Below are 19,537 nucleotides of genomic sequence, written 5' to 3'. Positions count from 1 at the left end.
CTTCTGCAAGGGTAACCTCAGCTCAACATCAGCCGCTTCACAGCCGCTTTAATAAAATCGCAATCAGAGACTGTCAGAAAATCTGCACCTTTTAGCAAATGTGTGATTGATTTACGATTACCTTGGACAACCTCCCTATCAGATCGAGAGCTGGTACCGGGGTTTATTTGGTAGATTAAAGTAAATGGAAGCCGGCTACTTTCGCTTTAATGTCCACGGGGTTCGGAAACGCTGCAACCCTCTTTACAACACACACGCCTCCCTTTCCTGGGAACCTGTACTCTTTAAGTCTAGGGGGTGACGGCCGAAGTCACTGCTACGGTTTTCCCGGTAAATCGAAGGGAATCGGGGGCGACGGGGTCAAGATCTCGGCGCACATTCTGCGCTTGTGTCATTTAAAGCCGCGGTGTTGCGTTTTCTCGTTTCAATAACCGTGCTGTAAGTGCGGTCATGTGATCCGCACACACCCGCTCGGCAATGCGCCCGTCCGTACTCAGCGTGACCCACAGCGTCATTCTCCCTGCTTATTTTATCAATGACAAGTTGCAACAGACGGGACAAAATTCACAATCTTACGGCACTGGCGGTGCTCCAGACTGATAAGAAATGCGCACTAGAAGCGATTTCGGTTTTTTTTTATATAAAACATTATTAATATAGAAGTGTTCGGCGATTATTATGCCAATTTATTTTTAGATTAAAAAAATCTCACCTACATAAGGGTTGACAGAGTTCTCACTTCATCTGGTACCTAATGTCCAGGTACAGTCCAAGACTGGTAGATTCAGATCGACAATTTTGCGAAGGCAAATCCCGATCTTCCGATAGAACGTGTATGTGTGTATGTGTGTGTGTGTGTTTAAATCGGGAATGCCAGTGCATTAACAATGATAGATGCTGAGTATCAGAAAGCTGATCTCAGGAAGAAAGTGATGTTATCAAAATGATCTTAGAAGGGCGTCAATCCGGCATGCGTTATTTAGCAGAGTTATCATTGTTATCAGTGACTATCAGTGAGGGTGCGGTTTATTTTATTTACAGGCTCATGTTTATTTTGTATTAACTAAACCCGCGCATCAGAAATAATGGCAATCGCCTATTAAAGTACCCTAAGGGAAGAGATGATTGCTTCACACGTTGACAGCAGTGTAATCGCTGAAGTCATGTCTAAAACTAAGTTTGAACGCATTAGCTTTTGCTTCCTTGGTCTGGTAGGAATAGATGGTGTCATATCTTTACAATTCTTAAAGTAGTTTTAAGACCATTTACCATTACAACTTTCCGTAGTAAAAATGATTGCTAAAAAAAACCTATTCATCTTTAAAGAACAGTCTTACATTTGATCCCGACTATTAATTACTCACTTGTCACGCAGATCTAACCTACATACTTGGTCTGTAACTTTGAACTTTAAAAAATAATCGCGTGACTCAATTTATAATTTGTAAATGTTTGATATAATATGAAACGGGCAATAAAACACATGAATTTAATTGAATTTGCGAGTTTACATATGCGCAAACAATGGTCGCAGATTGTGTTAAAACGGCAGGCAACGTCGTATTCATTATTCGATAGTACCTGGAACATCTTAAGTTGTATTTCTGTACTTGATATAGCACATCGAAATCAGCTTTACAAAAAACACGGATATATTTGTAATGTAGCAATCTGTAACCACCATCGGCGGATACATCACTGCATGTGCTGCGGTGGCGACAAAATATTTAATTTATAAAACTGCAAATTCACATCTCATTTCGTTGTAAATTTAATCTGAAGGATGGCTCCTTTCACAATGCATTCAACGTTTTTTACTGCCTTCAATGATGAGGAATAAGAAAATATCGAATATTGAGTAATTCCACTCCAATTTCACATAACAACAACCTTCATCTTATCCTAGCTATAGAGCACGACGGATGCTTCAGAGACATTTAACATGCATTCCCTCTATAAAATATGCATTATCTTGCTTCCTTCAAGTGAAAAATTGCTAGATGACACATTTGTCAAAATAGTAAGACGCAGAAATAGATTAGCTATATATTGAGCTTTAAGGCACATCTATAAAAATGCAATAAAATAACTACACCATATACATTTTGCGAAAGGCATATAGAACAATAAGATATTTGATGTCCAAATATAATTATTTAGGTACTCACATGGTTCGTGGTTGCAGTAAGATTGAGTTAATCACAGCTTGGGACCTTCCTCCTGGACTCAGCAATAGCAAATGGCCAAATAGCTGCACTCAACCTGACCACTTAGCAACTTCAGAACAGACAGAGAGGGGGAGATCAGTATTACCATCCCATGCTCTGTAGCCTATAAATAGCCAACTTTTTGATTGATACAAGGAACAAATGAGAGAAGAATGCGTAATTTTGCGCATGAGCCCCCCTTCAAGTAGAAGAGAGAGAAATAGAATGTGCGAAGATAGATAGTGTGTGTGTCGGGGGTGGGGGTGGGGGGGGGCTAGAGAAAGACAGAGAGAGAGAGAGAGCCCCAGGCAGATCCACGCGGCAAACTTGTAGGGTTTGAAGGATTTGCTATTTATCTCAGAGCGCCAGCCTGATACACCTGAGGAGAGAGTATCCCCAACTGTAATGATAGGAAAATTGGCAGAAATCTGTGCATGTTTTCAGCATTTAAAACTTACGGTAGGAACGTGCACATTGCTATATTTTGATCTGTAAAAATAAAAAACAAACACCCATCTCTTATTTTGGGATAGGTGTTATCAAGAAAAAAATTGAATCTGATTCCGGTGTATTTTCTCTGCGTTTTTTTTTTGCAAGGTTAAGGCTTAAGATCAGTTGTCTACTCTTGTAGTGCAATACCACCGTTTATTTATTTAAATAGTTTAGGTCTGTGTTACCACAGGACTAACTAAATTTACCTTGAAATAAACGTAGTGCGACTTCTTCGTGTTTTGCGAATTAGTTTGTCTAATTCTTTTCTATGCAAATTAGTGAAACTGTTTAGATTCTGTGCTGCTCATCGTATACCTTGCGTACGACTACCCATGAATTAGCTATGTGGTTTGAGTGCTGGAGTTATGAAAAGATAAATTCTTGTGCTGTGGCGTATAGCTCTTCGCTCTCGCCGACATTTAATCGCCAGCCCTGTTTTACACTTAAATTGTGCCTTTTTTATGCTGCTTCTGACATCAGTGCTTCATTACAAGAGGACTTGGAAATTCATTTGAACCATGTGCCTGGTTCTATATGTAGAATTACAGGTTATTTTCTTTCCCTTTCGACTCGAAAGGCTTTCCAGGCGTTTTAAAGGGGTGATGTGACTAGAAATCAGCCTTTGATTTATGCCCATCAGTCTGTTTCTGCACTGCATACATTTCCAATCTCATGCCCCATAAAATAATAACAAAGGATCCGCATTAATCCGTCTGCAAGGCTGGCTTTGAAAACTCATGTATATGACTTAAAAGTTGAAGACCAATTTATCAACTTCCCACTTTCCCCTGAACATTCTAATTTCTACTAACTTTTAACTATTTTACTGACGAGAATACTCACCTTTACCTGAATGGGCTAATTGAAAATAAAATCAATACTTAGATGTTCAAATGTTCCCGAAACCGTCTGACGACTAAACCATACTTTTGACTGGCATTATAATTTACATTTTGTATCACAGAAAACATCTAATACAGCCGGGGAAGCTATAATACAAGTTGTTATTTTAAAATAGCCATCGCTAAACATTCTCGCCATATAAGGATGATTTTCAGAATTATAGTCAATACTGCCTTGTATAAAACGACGTAGACTTTTGCATAACTCATTATCTATGAGTGAATCAGTATTAAGTAAACTTGAATTTAAAAGCACGTTATCTCTTCAAATTTGAGTATTTAAATACTGTCCAGCACCAGATAACATCGGATTGTTCAAAGTGCCAGGAAGTGTCAGTCTTTCTCTGGACTCAAGCAGTATTCCACAACTCTCCTGTCTCGAACATACGCGTGCGCTCTGTTGCGACTCTCAGTGAGGAAAATATAAAAATAAAAAGGGATTTTCTTGAAAAGTGTATCGTCTATAGTTTTATATAATGGAAAAAACAATATAAATAGAAGGGTCACATTCTTTGAGGAAATTTAACACATTTTTAGTCAGATTTTTGGCTAAGTTTACATAATTAAAACGTTACTTATTGTAAAACATGTTTAATACTGAATAACTTGAAATACCATTACTATGTTGTCACCAGATTCTTACATTAATAGTACAGCTAAATAAAATCCGCTTTTACACCATGTGGTGCGCTCACTGTCTTCAATCTTTGCCCATTAACTCTTCACTGACACATGTTAGTAAGACATTGCTTCTGAAAGTACAATAGGGTATGCTGCTGAATTGCCAGCACAATATTGAAGCAAAGGGGGTACGTTAAAAGACTTCTCTGCAGGTATGAGAATGATCAGATGTTCAAAATTTTGTTTTAGTCCTCGTTGTCTTCAATTGTAGGAGTTTACCGCCAGATGTAATAGCGATGTAGAAAACAATGTACATTGTTTCAAAGAAAGAGGGGCAATATAGCTCACGAACCGTCATCCTAATTGTATGGTTCAGTGAGAGGTTGCAAAGCTGTAGCATCACGACGTGCCTTTCAATTTTGCAAATAAGATTGTTGAACACATCCGTACACCGATAAGTGACCTTATACTGAATTTTGGACACATTGTTATGTATAGTGGTAGTTTAGGGTTGTTGTACCCCCCTTCATCGGACATTTGGTTCAAAGAAGAAATTAATTAAGACAGATAAAATATTGATGCAAAGTACCAAAGCTTGTTTGAACCATTAACCTTGTAATAAACGTGCTTCAGAGATGAAGGAATCGAAAAACTGTATCTTCCGAACAGGCGCCTATGGTAATGCAATCACTTTTGTAATAATCATTTAGATCAACATTAATGATTTAGAAATCACATTTACAAAACTTGCAATAACTTAAAGATATTGGTTCAGAGCAAATTTATCATTACCCTTATTCATGTAGGAAATATCAAATTGTGTGCGTTGAGAGATAGAGAAACCGGAAACACACAATTGGTCAAATTATATAGGACAGGAAAGCCGAAAGGGACTGATATTAGACGAAAGCTACAGTATATGTCTAGAGAAGAGTTAGGCAAAGTAGAAAATACCATCTGAGATCTTTAGAAATTTGGACAGAGCTGAAGGTAGAGAAGAGATACAGGATAGAGCTACAGTAGAAGCAAGAGATAGTGGTGTCTGGCAACGGAGATAGGGAAGCTGCTGAGGTGAAAACTTGATGCATGAAGTTACAAATTGCGATTTGCAAAAACATTTCTCATATGGTACTTAGCAGTAATGTGATGGGAGTGTAGATGCTAAAGGAGGCAGTATGCGATTAATTATGTTATAGATTAGTAATAATGTATTTACGCAAAACAAGGTGACTATTTCTGCTAGGAGTAACGGTGGAAACTTTTTTAGAATCCTCTTCGTTACAATTCGACAACAATGTCTGTGTTAAACTTCTTTCTCTGTGTGTATGAGTTAGTGTATTTGAGAAATATAGGTACATAGAGCAGGTGGAAAATTGGGGAAAGGGTTATAGTTTCATTCCCACTCCTTCAATCGCCAATTTATCGTTAAAAATTTATTAAAATCTAAAGTTTAGCCGTTGTTTGCTTTGGTACACTGAGACACTTTGCGCAAATATAAGACCACACGTTTAGTTCTTCAGAGACGTATGCGGTTAAAATGCAATCATTTGCATGTTATGATTGTTATATAAGTTTCCTTCCATACAGTTAGCATATGATGGAGTATGTTTTCCTTCTGCAAGATACAAAAGAAACGTTGCATTCAAAGTTATAAATCAACAACTTCCACGTGGTTGTTCGCAGAATACGAGGTGATTGTTGGACCAGCACGGGTTAAATAGACAACAAGCCTTTGATTTACATGTGTCTTTCTGGGCACAGTAACATTCAGAAAACTTTCGCCTATTGTCAAAGATGGTACAAATAGTGAATATTCTCTGCAACATTGCGTATCATAAAGGGCGTGAGATATGCCAGTCTCATAAGGTTAACCATTTACATTTTGTAGATTTGTAGAAATTACGAAGTAAATATAATTTAGCTCGTACAGTACAAAATCCACAGAAAAACACTAATCTGAAGGACATTTGGTGTCATTTATTACCCAGTTCGACAATTGTCTCCAGCAGTAACAAATACAAGGAAGCAAAACTTGTAGCCATAGCTCTGGCAAACTAAATTCTAACATAAATAAAACGAATGCGGCTAAAAAGAATCTAATATGTTGGTTGAAAACATTTGATTTTGAAGGTAGTAACGTTCATTCAAACGACGTTAGACACTTTAGTGTTATAGGGATAGCAGGGATGGAGGGTTACCTCCCGATGCTTCCACAATATTCCAAGAATAAAGAAGTGGGCTACAATTTTTGTAACTGTTCCCCGTATAAGTATTGAAACTATGAGTAACAGCCTGCCAGTTTATTATATATATCAAATAAGTTTCTAAAGTGTATTTTTTTTGCCTAATCATTGAAGTGCTTGGCTGCCTTGTCCTGTCAAATGATCTACAATGACAAGAGCCAGCGGTTGTTGCAAATGATGTTGAAAAAATAACGACAATAGGAAAGTTGGAAACTAGGACTCGGGAACTTAGAATGAGATTTTTGAGAACTTGATGAGACGGACTATGTAAAACGTGATCGCAAGCGGCGTGGGGATACATGCTGAAGCAAATAGCGTCTTTTGCAAAATTGCTGTAGTACACAACGCTGGCGGCACAGTTAAAGAGTATCAACATTCTGTTAAATTGTAAAACACGTTGTCGAAAGACTTAAAGAACATTAATTGTGTAACCGCAACATTTATGTAACATTGCTTGATGCTTCGCTGCAATACAAGTATATGAAAATTATAATGAAAGGTATTTTCGCAATAAATCTGAGCAGAGGCAGAAGACTAGATAGACAGAGATCGAGATAAACGCCGACCGAGATTGATAGCTGATAGCGGGGAATACGATAGATAGGTAAATAGCCTGATGGATAGATACACGGAAACTCCAGCTCAATGTGAGGAAAATTGCCATAAATAATATCATCACTTTCCATTAAGTGCGAAAGTGCAACTATAACTCGAACTAGGACCACTCCAAAAGAAAATATCTTGATCTTATCTGTTCCGTGGCCAACCACTGCTTCTTCAAGCTGAAAGGTAACTCGGATCTTCACTTTATGTGGCAGGACATTAATGTTAATTGTCCCCATATCGTGTTTTGTTGCACCCCACCCAAATGGTCGCTTAAATCTCAATGTGGAAATTATTTTCTGGTGTTGCCCGAGTTATCTCATCTTCCCCCTATCAATGTATCGATGCACCTGCAGTAGGTCAAAGAACTAAATACACAGATTATTTCCAGAGAACATAATAAAGTCTGTAGCTTATCTCGTCGGAGGGTTGCGCAGGTCTTGATCTCTGGATTTCACTGCGCTTTATAGACTCTGGTGTTTATTTAATGAATGTTTTTTGATAACGTGGATATATATTTCAATTATTTTGTGTCTGGAGCGATTTAAACATTATCACGGTTACCAAGGTAGCACAGGTCAGAGGTTAAAAGTTGAACCAGAAAATGCAGAAAGGAGGCTGATGTAAGATTTCAGTCACATTGGTACAAGAATGTGTTAACAAGTTGGAAGTTCTTTCAAAGAATAATAATATTCGATCTTAATTGTCTCTAGCAGAAATATGACCATGTCAGAGCTTCAGTAGCGACGACTGTGCTAGGTCTGCCTGCTGGCCACACAGTGATTACAAGTAGCTTAGATTGTATCTGGGTAGTTTGCATATATTACATTGGAAAATAACATTTCCGTGGTATTGATATGAGGATCATAAACACAGAGGAACAAAGGGAAATAGGATCGAACTACAGAGCAAATAAATAATCGGGCTTAGCCCGTGGAGCTAGTATTGTTAATCATTACACAATGACAAAAAAGTAACAGTTATAGGGTAGTCACATAAAACAGTAGTGTGAAACACTCCCTTTCAAATGTCGAGATTCATATAGAAGTCCAAATCAGTGATATCAGTTAAGGACAATTCGCTGTCTGTAAAATGATTCACGTTAGTCTAGGTTGACATTAACCTCTCAGTTGTAGGACTGCACATTCACTCGTGTCATGTTCATGCCAGGTGTTGTGAGGACACTATATTAAGGGACCGCATTGTTTCGGTATCTTGACAGAAAAAAATATTGCTCCAAATGAAAAGAAAGGCTCACTTCCCCCATGGAACAATTATGTCCGGTTTGGCTAATGTTACCTCTGAAATATCTAGGTTGCAAATGTTGAGAAGGTCAATACACCAATGTATGTAATTTGGCTGTGTTTTAGATTGTTTTATTAAGGCAAAATAGAGGTGCAAGCACCTACATTTGTCTTCTGAATATTTAAAGAGAAACTGCTTCCAACACAAAATGACATTAATTTAAAATACCCGTACCTTTTTATTTACTTACAGTAATTATTATTGTTGTACTATTTCTGAAGGTCATATATCAGCTGCAGGGTTAGACAAACATAAGCTTGACCTTTCCCCCTTCTCCCCATAAGCAGATGCTCCAGTTTCATAACTGTCGCACCTAATAGTTCTGCAAAGAACAGTTAACAAGGTATCTGAGTCCAGACCCTTGACTTTCGTGTAAGCCAAGGGAGATTTAATACCGTTGGCAGTATCCTCTACAGAGCCACCTCTGAATAGCATCATACAAGTTGGAAAGTCTTGTCCAAGAAGACAGATGGACAGAGGTGTCTCGTCAGGTGATGCAAGTGAGGCACTGCCTCACCTAGAATTGTCACAGACTTCCCGATATCGTGTCTGCCTGAAGTGGAAGTTTGTATGTGTGTGTGGGAGCGGGGGTCGGTGTGGCCCCAATTAATTAATCTCCCGAAATTAAATTTTAAAAAATGCTTCTTTCCTTGTTGGAATAGAAACTAGAAGATTTGGGGAGCAATTCTGGATGCATTCTAAAAAGCGTTTCTCACTTTGACCACATGTATAATCTTGATTCCAGTCCATCTTTGGAATAGGTTAAATCACCCAATATTATTGTTCTGTTGTTCTTACACATCTCTGAACTGTCTACAGATCTCTACCTCTATCTTATCACCACAGTTTGGTGGCCTGCTATGCACACCAATATTTCTACCATTTTCCTTCCTATTTCTTAACCCTTTCAATATGGATTCTATCTTAATGCAACCCCAGGACATCCTTATGATCCAGGACTACCATCTCATCTGCTGTTTTCCCTCCCTATCCTGAAAATATAATTAAGAATGTTAATATTCCAATCTTGCCCATACTTAGGCCATGTCTCCATCTTCTAGCTGAGAGTGTTGGAGCAGCAACAGGACTATCTTAATGCTGTTGGTAGTGGGCACAGCATGATAGTTCAAAGGTCACAAGGTGTGAATATCTCCCTTTCAGGATTGCATGGTTATCCTTCTCCCCAACCAATCACTTCCTAATTTTGAAGTTTTTGTTTCAAATATTAATTGGGTCACATTGATGATCTCACTAGGTTAATTTCCAGATTCCAGTCTTTTTATTAGCCCCAAAACTGTCCCCTTGAAGCTCATTTTCAGATAGGGAAACAGTACAATTAATGTGAGAGAGAGAGAGAAATAGGAAAGAAGGTGACGATAGTAAAAAGAGGCAATGGGACAAGCCCATGTAAAATGTTAACATTTTTAGGTCTTTAATTTAATAAATTAGGGATACTATTACAGTAATAAAGCTATTTTTGATGAGCAAGTAGTTTTATTATTAATATTGTTTTCAGGGCCACAGTACATGAACCAGTTGACCCAGGAAGACGAGAGTTTTCCAGAAACTGGTGTCAGGTTAAGGGTTAAACTTAGCTCCATCTCTTAAAACTATTAATATATTTCCTACAGTTCTCTGTATTTCTAACAACTTTAGAAACTTTGTTTATTTTTCTGACAATGATTGCCCAGGCCTTTCAATGGCCCTCTGTTGTAGGCAAAGCTGCTTGGCTTCCAAAAAAAACATGTTTAAATTTGCTACGTTGAGTGACTAAAACAAGCAATCCAGTCTCAAGTTAATGTGGCCTCCCATGTGCCTTCCTTGCAGTCAGTATTTTCTAGCCTTTGTTGCCAATTGCTATAAGTCATGTTTATTTGTGTAGATCAGCTGTATCATTTCTTGCTGTTGGAGCAGTTAATTGGAACAATCTCAAGTAATATTCCATTATACTTTTTGGATTACTGCTTGTAGTAAGACAATATGCATTTTCTTCATTCTCAGGATGTGGGAGCAGTCTGTGTGATGAAAGTAATCCCACAATGCTTTTAAGCAGGGGACTCCAGAATTTTGACCCAACGATGATGAAGGATCGGCGATATATGTCCAAGTCAGGATGATGTGTGACTTGGGGTGGTGGGAGCGGGGGGGGGGGGGGTACTTGGAGTTGGTGGTGCTCCCATGCATTTACTGCACTTGTCCTTCCAAGTGGTGGAGGTTGTGGATTTGGGAGGTACCGCCGAAGAAGCCTTGGTGAGTTGCTGCAGTGCACCCTGAAGATAGTACACACTGTAGCCACGGTGCGCTGGTGGTGGAGGGAGTGGGTGTTTAGGTTAATGGATAAAGCGCTGATCAAATGGACTGCTTTGTCCTGGTTGTGTCGAACTTCTTGAATGTTATTGCAGCTGCACCCATCCAAGCAAGTGGAGAGTATTCCATTACATTCCTAACTTGTATTTTGTAGATGGTGGAGAGGCTTTGAGGAGTTAGGAGTTGAGCCACTCGCTACAGAATATCCAACTGTTGACCTGCTCTAGTAGCCATGGCATTTCATTTGAGATTCTGATCAATGGTAACCTCCAGGATGTTGATAGTGGAGGACGCGATGATGAAAATGCCATATAAATGTCAGGGGAGGTGGTTAGGTTCTCTCTTGTTTGCTCTTTCCTGGCACTTGTGTGGCACGGATGTTACTTGGCACTTATCAGTCCACGCCTGGATGTTATCCAGGTCTTGCTGCGTGTGGTTTTGGACTGTTTCATTATCCGAAGAATTATGAATGGAGCTGAACACTAGCCAATGATTAGTGAACAGTGTCACTTCTGACCTTATTATGGAGGGAAAGTCATTGATGAACTGGCTGAAGATAGTTGGGCCTAGGATAATCCCCAGAGGAAATCCTGCAACAAAGTCCTAGGGCTGAGATGCTTAGCCTCCAACAACCACAAACATTTTCCTTTGTGTCAGTTTTGACTCCAGCCACTGAGGAGTTCTCCCCCTGATTCTCATTGATATCTGTTTTACTAGAGTTCCTAGATGCCACACTTGGTCGAAGGTTGCCTTGATGTCAAGGGTAGTCATTCTCACCTCACCCTCGGAATTCAGGTCTTGTGTCCATGTTTGGACCAAGTCTGTAATGAGATCTGGAGCTGAGTGGTCCTGGCGGAACACAAACTGAGCATTGGTGAGCAAGAGGTGAGGTGAGAGCGACTGCCCGTGACATCAAGCCAGCATTTGACCGAGTGTGGCACCAAGGAGCCCGAGTAAAATTGAAGTCAATAGGAATCAGGGGGAAAACTCTCCAGTGGCTGGAGTCATACCTAGCACAAAGGAAGATGGTAGTGGTTGTTGGAGGCCAATCATCTCAGCCCCAGGGCATTGATGCAGGAGTTCCTCAGGGCAGTGTCCTAGGCCCAACCATCTTCAGCTGCTTCATCAATGACCTTCCCTCCATCATAAGGTCAGAAATGGGAATGTTCGCTGATGATTGCACAGTGTTCAGTTCCATTCGCAACCCCTCCAAGTCACACACCATCCCGACTTGGAAATATATCGCCGTTCCTTCATCTTCGCTGGGTCAAAATCCTGGAACTCCCGTCCTAACAGCACTATGGGAGAACCTTCACCACACAGACTGCAGCGGTTCAAGAAAGCGGCTCACCACCACCTTCTCAAGGGCAATTAGGGATGGGCAATAAATGCCGGCCTCGCCAGCGACGCCCACATCCCGTGAACGAATAAAAAAAAAGTTATTGATGAGTAAGCGCTGCTTGATAGCACTGTCAATGACTACTTCAGTGACTTTCTTGATGATTGGGAGTAAGCTGATGGGGCGGTAATTGGCTGGGTTGGATTTGTCCTGCTTTTTGTGGTCAGATCATTACCAGGCAATTTTACACCTTACCAGGTAGATGCCCATGTTGAAGGTATACTGGAATAGCTTGGCTAGAGGTGTAGCTAGTTCTGTAGCACAGCTCTTCCAGCACTAAAGCTGGGATATTATCAGGGCCCGTAGCCATTGCAGTGCATTGGAATTTTCAACACGGTTAACTGGTAAATTATGCAGTCAATGCTACGAAAGTGTCTGAAGTATCTTTATGCCTGACTTTGGAATATCCATCCACAGTCACTTGTTTCATTGTGCACAACTAAGAAAATTAATAGTGTAACATTTATTAATAATGGGCTACATTTTTGTACATGAAAAGAGTTGCACTTATAAATCAACCACTAGAATCCTGGACAGACTTGTGTCTTGTGAATAAGAAAAGAATAGCAGAAATTTCCTGCAATATTCCTTATTAAGCTTTATAGGTAAGAACTGGAGAAAGCTACCAGTGCAAAAATGTTCCCTCTGCCGATATTTAACCAAGTTTTCAGTGGCAATTAACCATTGATATTAATGCCTGTTGTAAAAAGTTGAATCTGTTCAATCAATGATGTGAGGAACAAACATTTTTCAGAAGTAGGGTTGCTGAGCTCCTGTCTCTATTTATTCATGCACTTTCTTATCTTATGCATCTGAATGGGTGACAGGTGACATTTCTGTGGGCCACTTTGGAACAACACTGCAGTAAATAGACATATGAACATAAATGTGGGAGAAGAGGACTTTCAGCCATTCACAGAACATTTACAAACCACCCAATACAATCAATCACTTGAGGGGGCATAGGTAAAACATCCAAAAAGATAAAGCGTTGTCAAATTTCTTCTTGACTTTGAAGGTAATTGGCAAAATTGCATTTCAATCCTGTTTTACAACCCACCATTCAAGTTTGAGGAACTGGATTCCACAGATGGCACCTCTCATGCACCCAGCAGCAAAGTAACCATAATTATTTTATGTAGTATTGAAATGTCTATGCTGTACTTATCATTACAACCTTGAATCCCATTCTTAAACAGAAGGGAGTTCATTTTATATATCCACAACTATGTGGAAACATTAATTTTAATCTCATTGAGGATTGTTAACTTTATTCTTGCATTTTTCTGTCCTGTGACCATAATCTGTTAAATAACACCCAGATTATTCATAATTTAAAAGTATGAATTATGTACTCTCTAAATCTAGTGAAAATAATTTTAGTTCTGTAGGTCTTTGTTTATAATTTACATTACTAAGTAGAAGGTTGTGGGTTCAAGTCCCACTCCAGACACTTGAGCACAAAACCTAGGCTGATACTTCAGTACAATACTGAGGAAGTGTTGCACTATTTGAGCTGATAAGGTGTTAAACTAAGGACCATTTGTATGCATAAGGTAATGAAAGATTCCCATGGTACTATTCCACAAAAAGCAGGGGAATTCTCTCGGTGTCCTGACCAACATTTATCCCCCACTCAAACCACTAAAACAGATTATGTGATCATTTACCTCATTGCCGTTTGTGAGACTTTGCTGTGCACAAATTAGCTGTTTCGTTTGCATACATTGCAACAGTGACAACACTTCAAAAGTACTTCATTGGCTGTGAAACACTTTGGGACATCCTGAGGACATGAAAAGCGCTATATGAATTCAATGTCTTTCTTCTTTCTTTCTAGGTTCTAGAATTATTCTTGTTGCTCTTCTCTGAACTCTCTGCAAGCCATTAATAACATTTTAAAGGTAGGGCATCTAAAACTCCACAGAATATTCGTAGTGCGTCCTCACCAATGAGCAATCCAGATTTGAAATCACTTCATACATCTCAACTTCAGCATTTGCCTCGTCTTGTTGATAGCAGCTTCACACTGACTGGACACTTTCAGTCACTGGTCATTAATCACACCCAGATCCTTTTGTCCCTCTATCTTTTTTCACCAATTCATTGAGTACATATATTTCATACTTTCTATTCTAATCTACATTATGTTATATTCATCACTTTACAATCTCTGACATTCCTCCCCCCCCCCCCCACTTAAGACTGCTGTCAACCTTTCTTATGCCCATTACCTGATGGGAACCATAGCAGTGCAGAAGGAGGCCATTTGGCCCTTCATGTTCTTTGCTAGAGCAATCCAAAACTAATCCTACTGTCCTGCTCTCTCCCCATAGCCCTGTATCCTCCTCTGCTTCAAATATTTATCTATTTTTTCCTTGAAAGGTGTAATGGTTTCTGCCTCAACCACTTCCTGTGGCAAATAATTCCATGCTCCTACAACTGTCCCTGTAAAGAAATTTCTCCTAACCTCTCTCCTAAGTTTCTTAATGACAATTTTAAATTGATGACCCTTCATCATTGGCTTCCATCAGAGGAAATAGTCTTTTCCTATTCACTCTATCAAAACCCTTCACAATTTTAAAAAGCTCTATTAAATCTCCTCTCAGTCTTCTCTGCTTCTATGGAAATAGTCCCAGTATCTTAAATATCTCTTCATAAGCCCTGGGATCATCCTGGTGAATTTATGTTTTCTGTGGCTTTAATTTCTGTGATCAGATAACTTGGTGTCAACAAAAAAAATTATATTTTACTAAAAGTACTGTTGAGGATGCTTTTATAAAGAAAAAATAGATTGGTCCATATTAAATATAGAGTGATATATTACTAGTGAGAAAGGAAAGGATTTTTGCAATGTCGTCATGACTGTTTTCTCAGTCAATATGTTGCTACTCCAACAAGCACTACTTGAACTGGTTCTAAGTAATGAAGTAGAACATGTAGGCAACCTAAAAATAGAGCATTTGGGAATCAGTGATCACAATATATTTAGACTCAGTGTAAGAAAGGGGAAAATAAGCAAATTATTGTGAGGTAAAGCAAATTATATGCCTATATTAAATGGATGGAAAAACTAGAAAATGGAACCATAGATCAGAAATCGGGAATATTATGCAAAAGATAAAAAATATACAAATGAAATATATTTCAGTAAGGCAAAAAGGGACTGTGTTCCATGGACAAATAAGATGAGTAAAACAAATCTGCACTAAAAAAAATGAAGTATTTAACACTTGCAGGACAGATAATAAAAACAAAAGCCAGGACAAATAAAAAGAAAATATAGGAAAGCTACATAAAGGCAATTTAGAAAGGCTTAGAGGGAGTTTAGTAGAAATATTGCAAAAAAAAGGGCAACAAAAGGCTTTCTATAGGCACATTGGCAGTAAGGGGATAGTCAAGGTAAAGGTAAGGTTGCTAAGAGATGAAGGAGGAGAGCCTGTAGTGGAGTGAGGGGAATAAGAGATATGAAATAGATACTTTGCCTTACTTTTCACAAAGGAGATTGGTATGTATAACCACCAGAATGAGTGTAGAACTGTTAGTGGAGGTTATTATTCAAAGAGAGATGATACTAAAAAAGTTGCTCAACTTAAGGTAGACAAATCACCTGGCTCTGATAGTTTACATCTGGGAAGCTAGGGAAGAAAATTAATGGAGGCTCTGATTATAATGTTCTAAAAATTTGTGGAAAGGAAAATTGTGCCATAGGTTTTCAGGGTAGCAAAAAATAAGATAGGGTTAAACAAGGAAATTATAGGCCAATTAGTCTTACTTCAATTGTTAAGTTATTACAGTCTATAATATTGGATGAAATTACTAAGCAATTGGAGAAACGTGAGTTAATCAGGCTCAGTCAGCACAAATTTCTAAAAGCTTATAGAATTCTGTGAGGAAATAATAAAGAAAATGGATAAAAGAAGTGCTGTGGATGTGGGGATTTTCAAAAAACACCCGCTGAAGTACTAAGTAAGAAGTTTATGACAAGGATAGTGGCTAATGATAGAATGAAGAGAAAAGTGACCACATGGATAAAGAGATGATTGGAGGACAGAAAGAAATGGGTAGCTGCAAAATGAAGTTTTTCAGGCTGGAAGATGTGGTGAGTGGTGTCCCACAGGAGTCAGTATTGGAGCCACTCTTATTCGTCATAGACATAAATGATCTGGACTTGACATTATTGAAATATACTGCTAACGCCAAATTTGGGGGTTGGAGGGGGAATGGAACAAGGTGATGAGGATTGTGAAAGATTGCAAGATAAGCTAGCAAGATAGGCAGATAGGTGGCAGTTGTGGTTCAATATAGAAAAATGTGAAGCAACACATTTTGGATGTAAGAACAGGAAAAGGAAATACATCTTAAATAGTAACATTTTAAATGAATAGAGAAGCAGAGGGACCTTGGTGTGCAAGCACACAGGTGATCAAAGGTGAAAACACAAGTAGATAAGACCATAAAAAAGGCAAATAGGAAGAGGCTGTTGATCCAGTACAACATCTTAGGCCATAGTTGGAGTATTATGTACAATTTTGGGCAGCCAATTCTGGAAAGGATTTAAAAACAATGGAAAAGGGGCAGTATAGATTCATTAGGATCTTACCAGGGATGAGGGGTTGTAGCTATAAAGAGAGAATTGAGAAATTAGAACTGTTTTCACCAGAGCTGAGATAGTTAACGGGTGACCTGATAGGAATCCTTAAGATTATGAAGGGCTACGATAGGATAAATAGTTATACATTGTTTCCACTGGTCAGTCAGAAGGTAATGGGAGGATACAAATTTAAGATAATCAAGAAAAGAGTTAAAGGGGAGGTTAGAAAAAAAATCTTTATGTAGAGGGTGGTAAGAATGTCGGATTTTCTGCCACTAGCCATCATTGAAACAGAATCCATACATTTTTTTATAAGGCAATTAGTTGTTTGAAAAAAGAGGACCATTAAAGGGCAGGGGCAGTGAATAGAAGAGTGGGATTAGACTAGATGGCTTATGTGGAGAAAATACCAGCACAGATTTGATGGGCCAAATGGCTTGTTTCTGTGCTATAACTGTCTATGATTCTACAATTCTACATATCCTCTTCAGCCATGTCTACGAATAGTCTAAACAACAGGGGACTCAGCTCAGACATCTACAAAACTCCACTAGTCACTGCTTGCGAGACAGAACTCTTGATTTACCATCACCTAACCATCTAATGTCAAGCCAGGTGGCTAGCTAAATTTCTGTTAACTCACGAGCTTGCTTAAAAGCCTCACAAATGCCTTTTGAAAGTTTAAGTAAGTTATATCCACCAACTATTCCTATCTACTCATTTAGCTACCTTTCCAAAGAATCTCATTAGATTCATGAGACATGACCTATTGGTTCTGAAATTGTACTACTTATGATTCTATGTTCTTTAGATGAACATTGATAACATTCCCTAAAATGTTCTCAAGCGATTTCTCACTATGTCCCAATTCATGTTTCATTCCTTTTTTGAATATTAAGGTTATATTCCCTATTTTGCAGTCCTGAGTGAAATTTCTTTATTTATAGAGCCCCTAAAAATATCAGCTAGAGCCCTACCTATTTCTTACTCATTTCCTTGAGGATTCTAGGATGTATTTAATCTAGTACAGGTACCCTGCTGACATTTAGGGAAGATTTCCTCTGATGTTAATTTTAACCCTGATTTATCACCATGATAGTCAAGACATTCAGATGGATTTGGGTTGTACTAAAACTGGTTTCCAAATTTTGATGTAATTTAATATAATGGTAAATCTTTTTCCTTAGTGGAGTTCCACATCAGTTTGGCCACTTATTCAGTGGTGGATCCAATTGACTCTAGTCACATTGCAAATTCCAGTTAGTTACATGACATTCTCCACTGCAGTTATAAATCATACTCAGCGAAGGCCTTATTCTACATGCACAAACTAAAGATAATTCAAAGAAAGTTGTATTTTAATATATGTTGTATTGCACTTGGACATTACTTTAACAACTGCATATGTTTCCCCATATATCAACATTTCAAAATGTAACATAATTTCATGTGTAAACCAGAAGTGACACACTAGTCTAGTCCAATCCTGCTGACAGTTCATTTTAATCTGATCTAATTTCTCCATAATGCCAGAATGTAAATAATGGACCTGGTGAAGACATAGTGAAGATTTAGTGCAAAATTATTTGGAAATGTTTTAAAAGCACATAACTTTGGATATAATTTCTTTAAGGCAACAATGATCTATTCCCTATAAATGGTAATTTGGAAATATAGGTTGATCATTTCAAGACATGCCATTTTGTTTTGATCTGTATATATAAGTTTAAAAGAGTTTTTCTTCTGTGACTGCAGACCCATGTGTTCTCCGCAGTTGTATGTCAATGCAAAATCCTCGAGTTATATTTATAGAAAGGCTGTCCATCAAGCAGTGTGTTACCACCAGTATAGTCACATTGTTTCACAGGACTATTTTAGGCAATGGTTTTCAAACTTTTTTATGTGGGAGACTCCCTGCAAATATTAACACGCTCGCACCGACCACCTTCAAATACTAACACGTTCCTGGGACCCTTTGTTCTAACTTCTAAAAGAAAATGTTAACTGCCCAAAGGAAAACAGTGTTATCATTGAAGAGGATGCTTTTGCTAATTAATAGCAATAGAAATCACATACTAGTAGGACAACAACACAACACAAATTAGAATACAGAATTCTTGAGACATTTTGCTCGTGCTGCATGGTATGCCTGGCCCTGGATGGACAGAAAAGTGATAACCTCATGCACCCTCTGGGATCCCCTCATAGATTCATTTAGAACATCAAAGTGCTGCAATACATGAGGAAAAACTCACAGTGGACTAAGTACATACTGAAACTATCTTTTAAAAATGAGAGATTTATTTTTGCTCTACTTCTCAGTAAATTATTCAGTAAACTATTCAGTTAGTCTTTGGATGAATGTTATTGATTCCAAAGTGAGTTTTAGCAAGTTAAAACTTTTGCTTGCAAACATATTTTTTAAAAAACAGAATAAAACATTGTAGCCACAGGCCAATGACTTAGAGACAAATAGAAACTCTGTGAACTATACTGTATCAAATCCTCAAATCTTTTACAACTGGTATTCCTAAAACACAGCTCCTTGCTTCATACTAATCTCCAAAACATTCATATACCATAACGCAAACTGAAGTGGACCATATTTCTATAGTAACTGATTCACTCAATGTAATTCTGATATCCTTTCTCAAGTTAGTGTATGCCTGCAAAGTATGTTACCCTTTTAACTGATTACCATATGTATTAGGATGTGCTTTTTCAGCTTCAAATAATATGTAAATCATTGTATCAATAGAACAAAATGCAAGTCCTTGTATAGTACATTTAATGGAATCCATGGACTCATCCCAGCGTAACACGCTTATAACTTTGTTGCCTGTGTGTTAGTTGCTTGGGCTCAC

The 19,537-nt window shown here is 38.3% G+C and overlaps 1 protein-coding gene and 1 long non-coding RNA gene across 8 annotated transcripts in view; one reads left to right on the top strand and one right to left on the bottom strand.

The window, feature by feature from the left end:
• The window catches only part of esrrga (estrogen-related receptor gamma a), a 193,358-nt gene extending 191,017 nt beyond the window's left edge, over positions 1-2,341 (bottom strand). For 3 of the 6 annotated variants that reach the window (XM_067988893.1, XM_067988897.1, XM_067988900.1), the window contains exon 1: positions 122-348. Coding sequence is in view for 1 of the 6 variants with exons in the window: in XM_067988898.1 (XP_067844999.1) it covers positions 2,169-2,170 (2 nt within the window). In the remaining 5 variants the exon portion in view is untranslated. Of the gene's footprint in view, positions 1-121; positions 349-712; positions 735-2,168 lie in introns of those variants that run through there. The other 3 variants (XM_067988892.1, XM_067988898.1, XM_067988902.1) reach the window with 2 other exon arrangements.
• A 186-nt stretch (positions 2,342-2,527) lies between these two features.
• LOC137324185 (uncharacterized) overlaps positions 2,528-19,537 on the top strand; it is a 91,920-nt gene continuing 74,910 nt past the window's right edge. The window contains exon 1 of one of the 2 annotated variants that reach the window (XR_010963542.1): positions 2,528-2,666. This is a non-coding gene — a long non-coding RNA (uncharacterized lncRNA). Of the gene's footprint in view, positions 2,667-4,348; positions 4,435-19,537 lie in introns of those variants that run through there. The other variant, XR_010963541.1, reaches the window with a different exon arrangement.

Source organism: Heptranchias perlo, chromosome 8 (assembly GCF_035084215.1).
Source record: "Heptranchias perlo isolate sHepPer1 chromosome 8, sHepPer1.hap1, whole genome shotgun sequence".
Taxonomy (NCBI): Eukaryota; Metazoa; Chordata; class Chondrichthyes; order Hexanchiformes; family Hexanchidae; genus Heptranchias; species Heptranchias perlo.
This window is presented reverse-complemented; position numbering and strand designations above follow the sequence as displayed.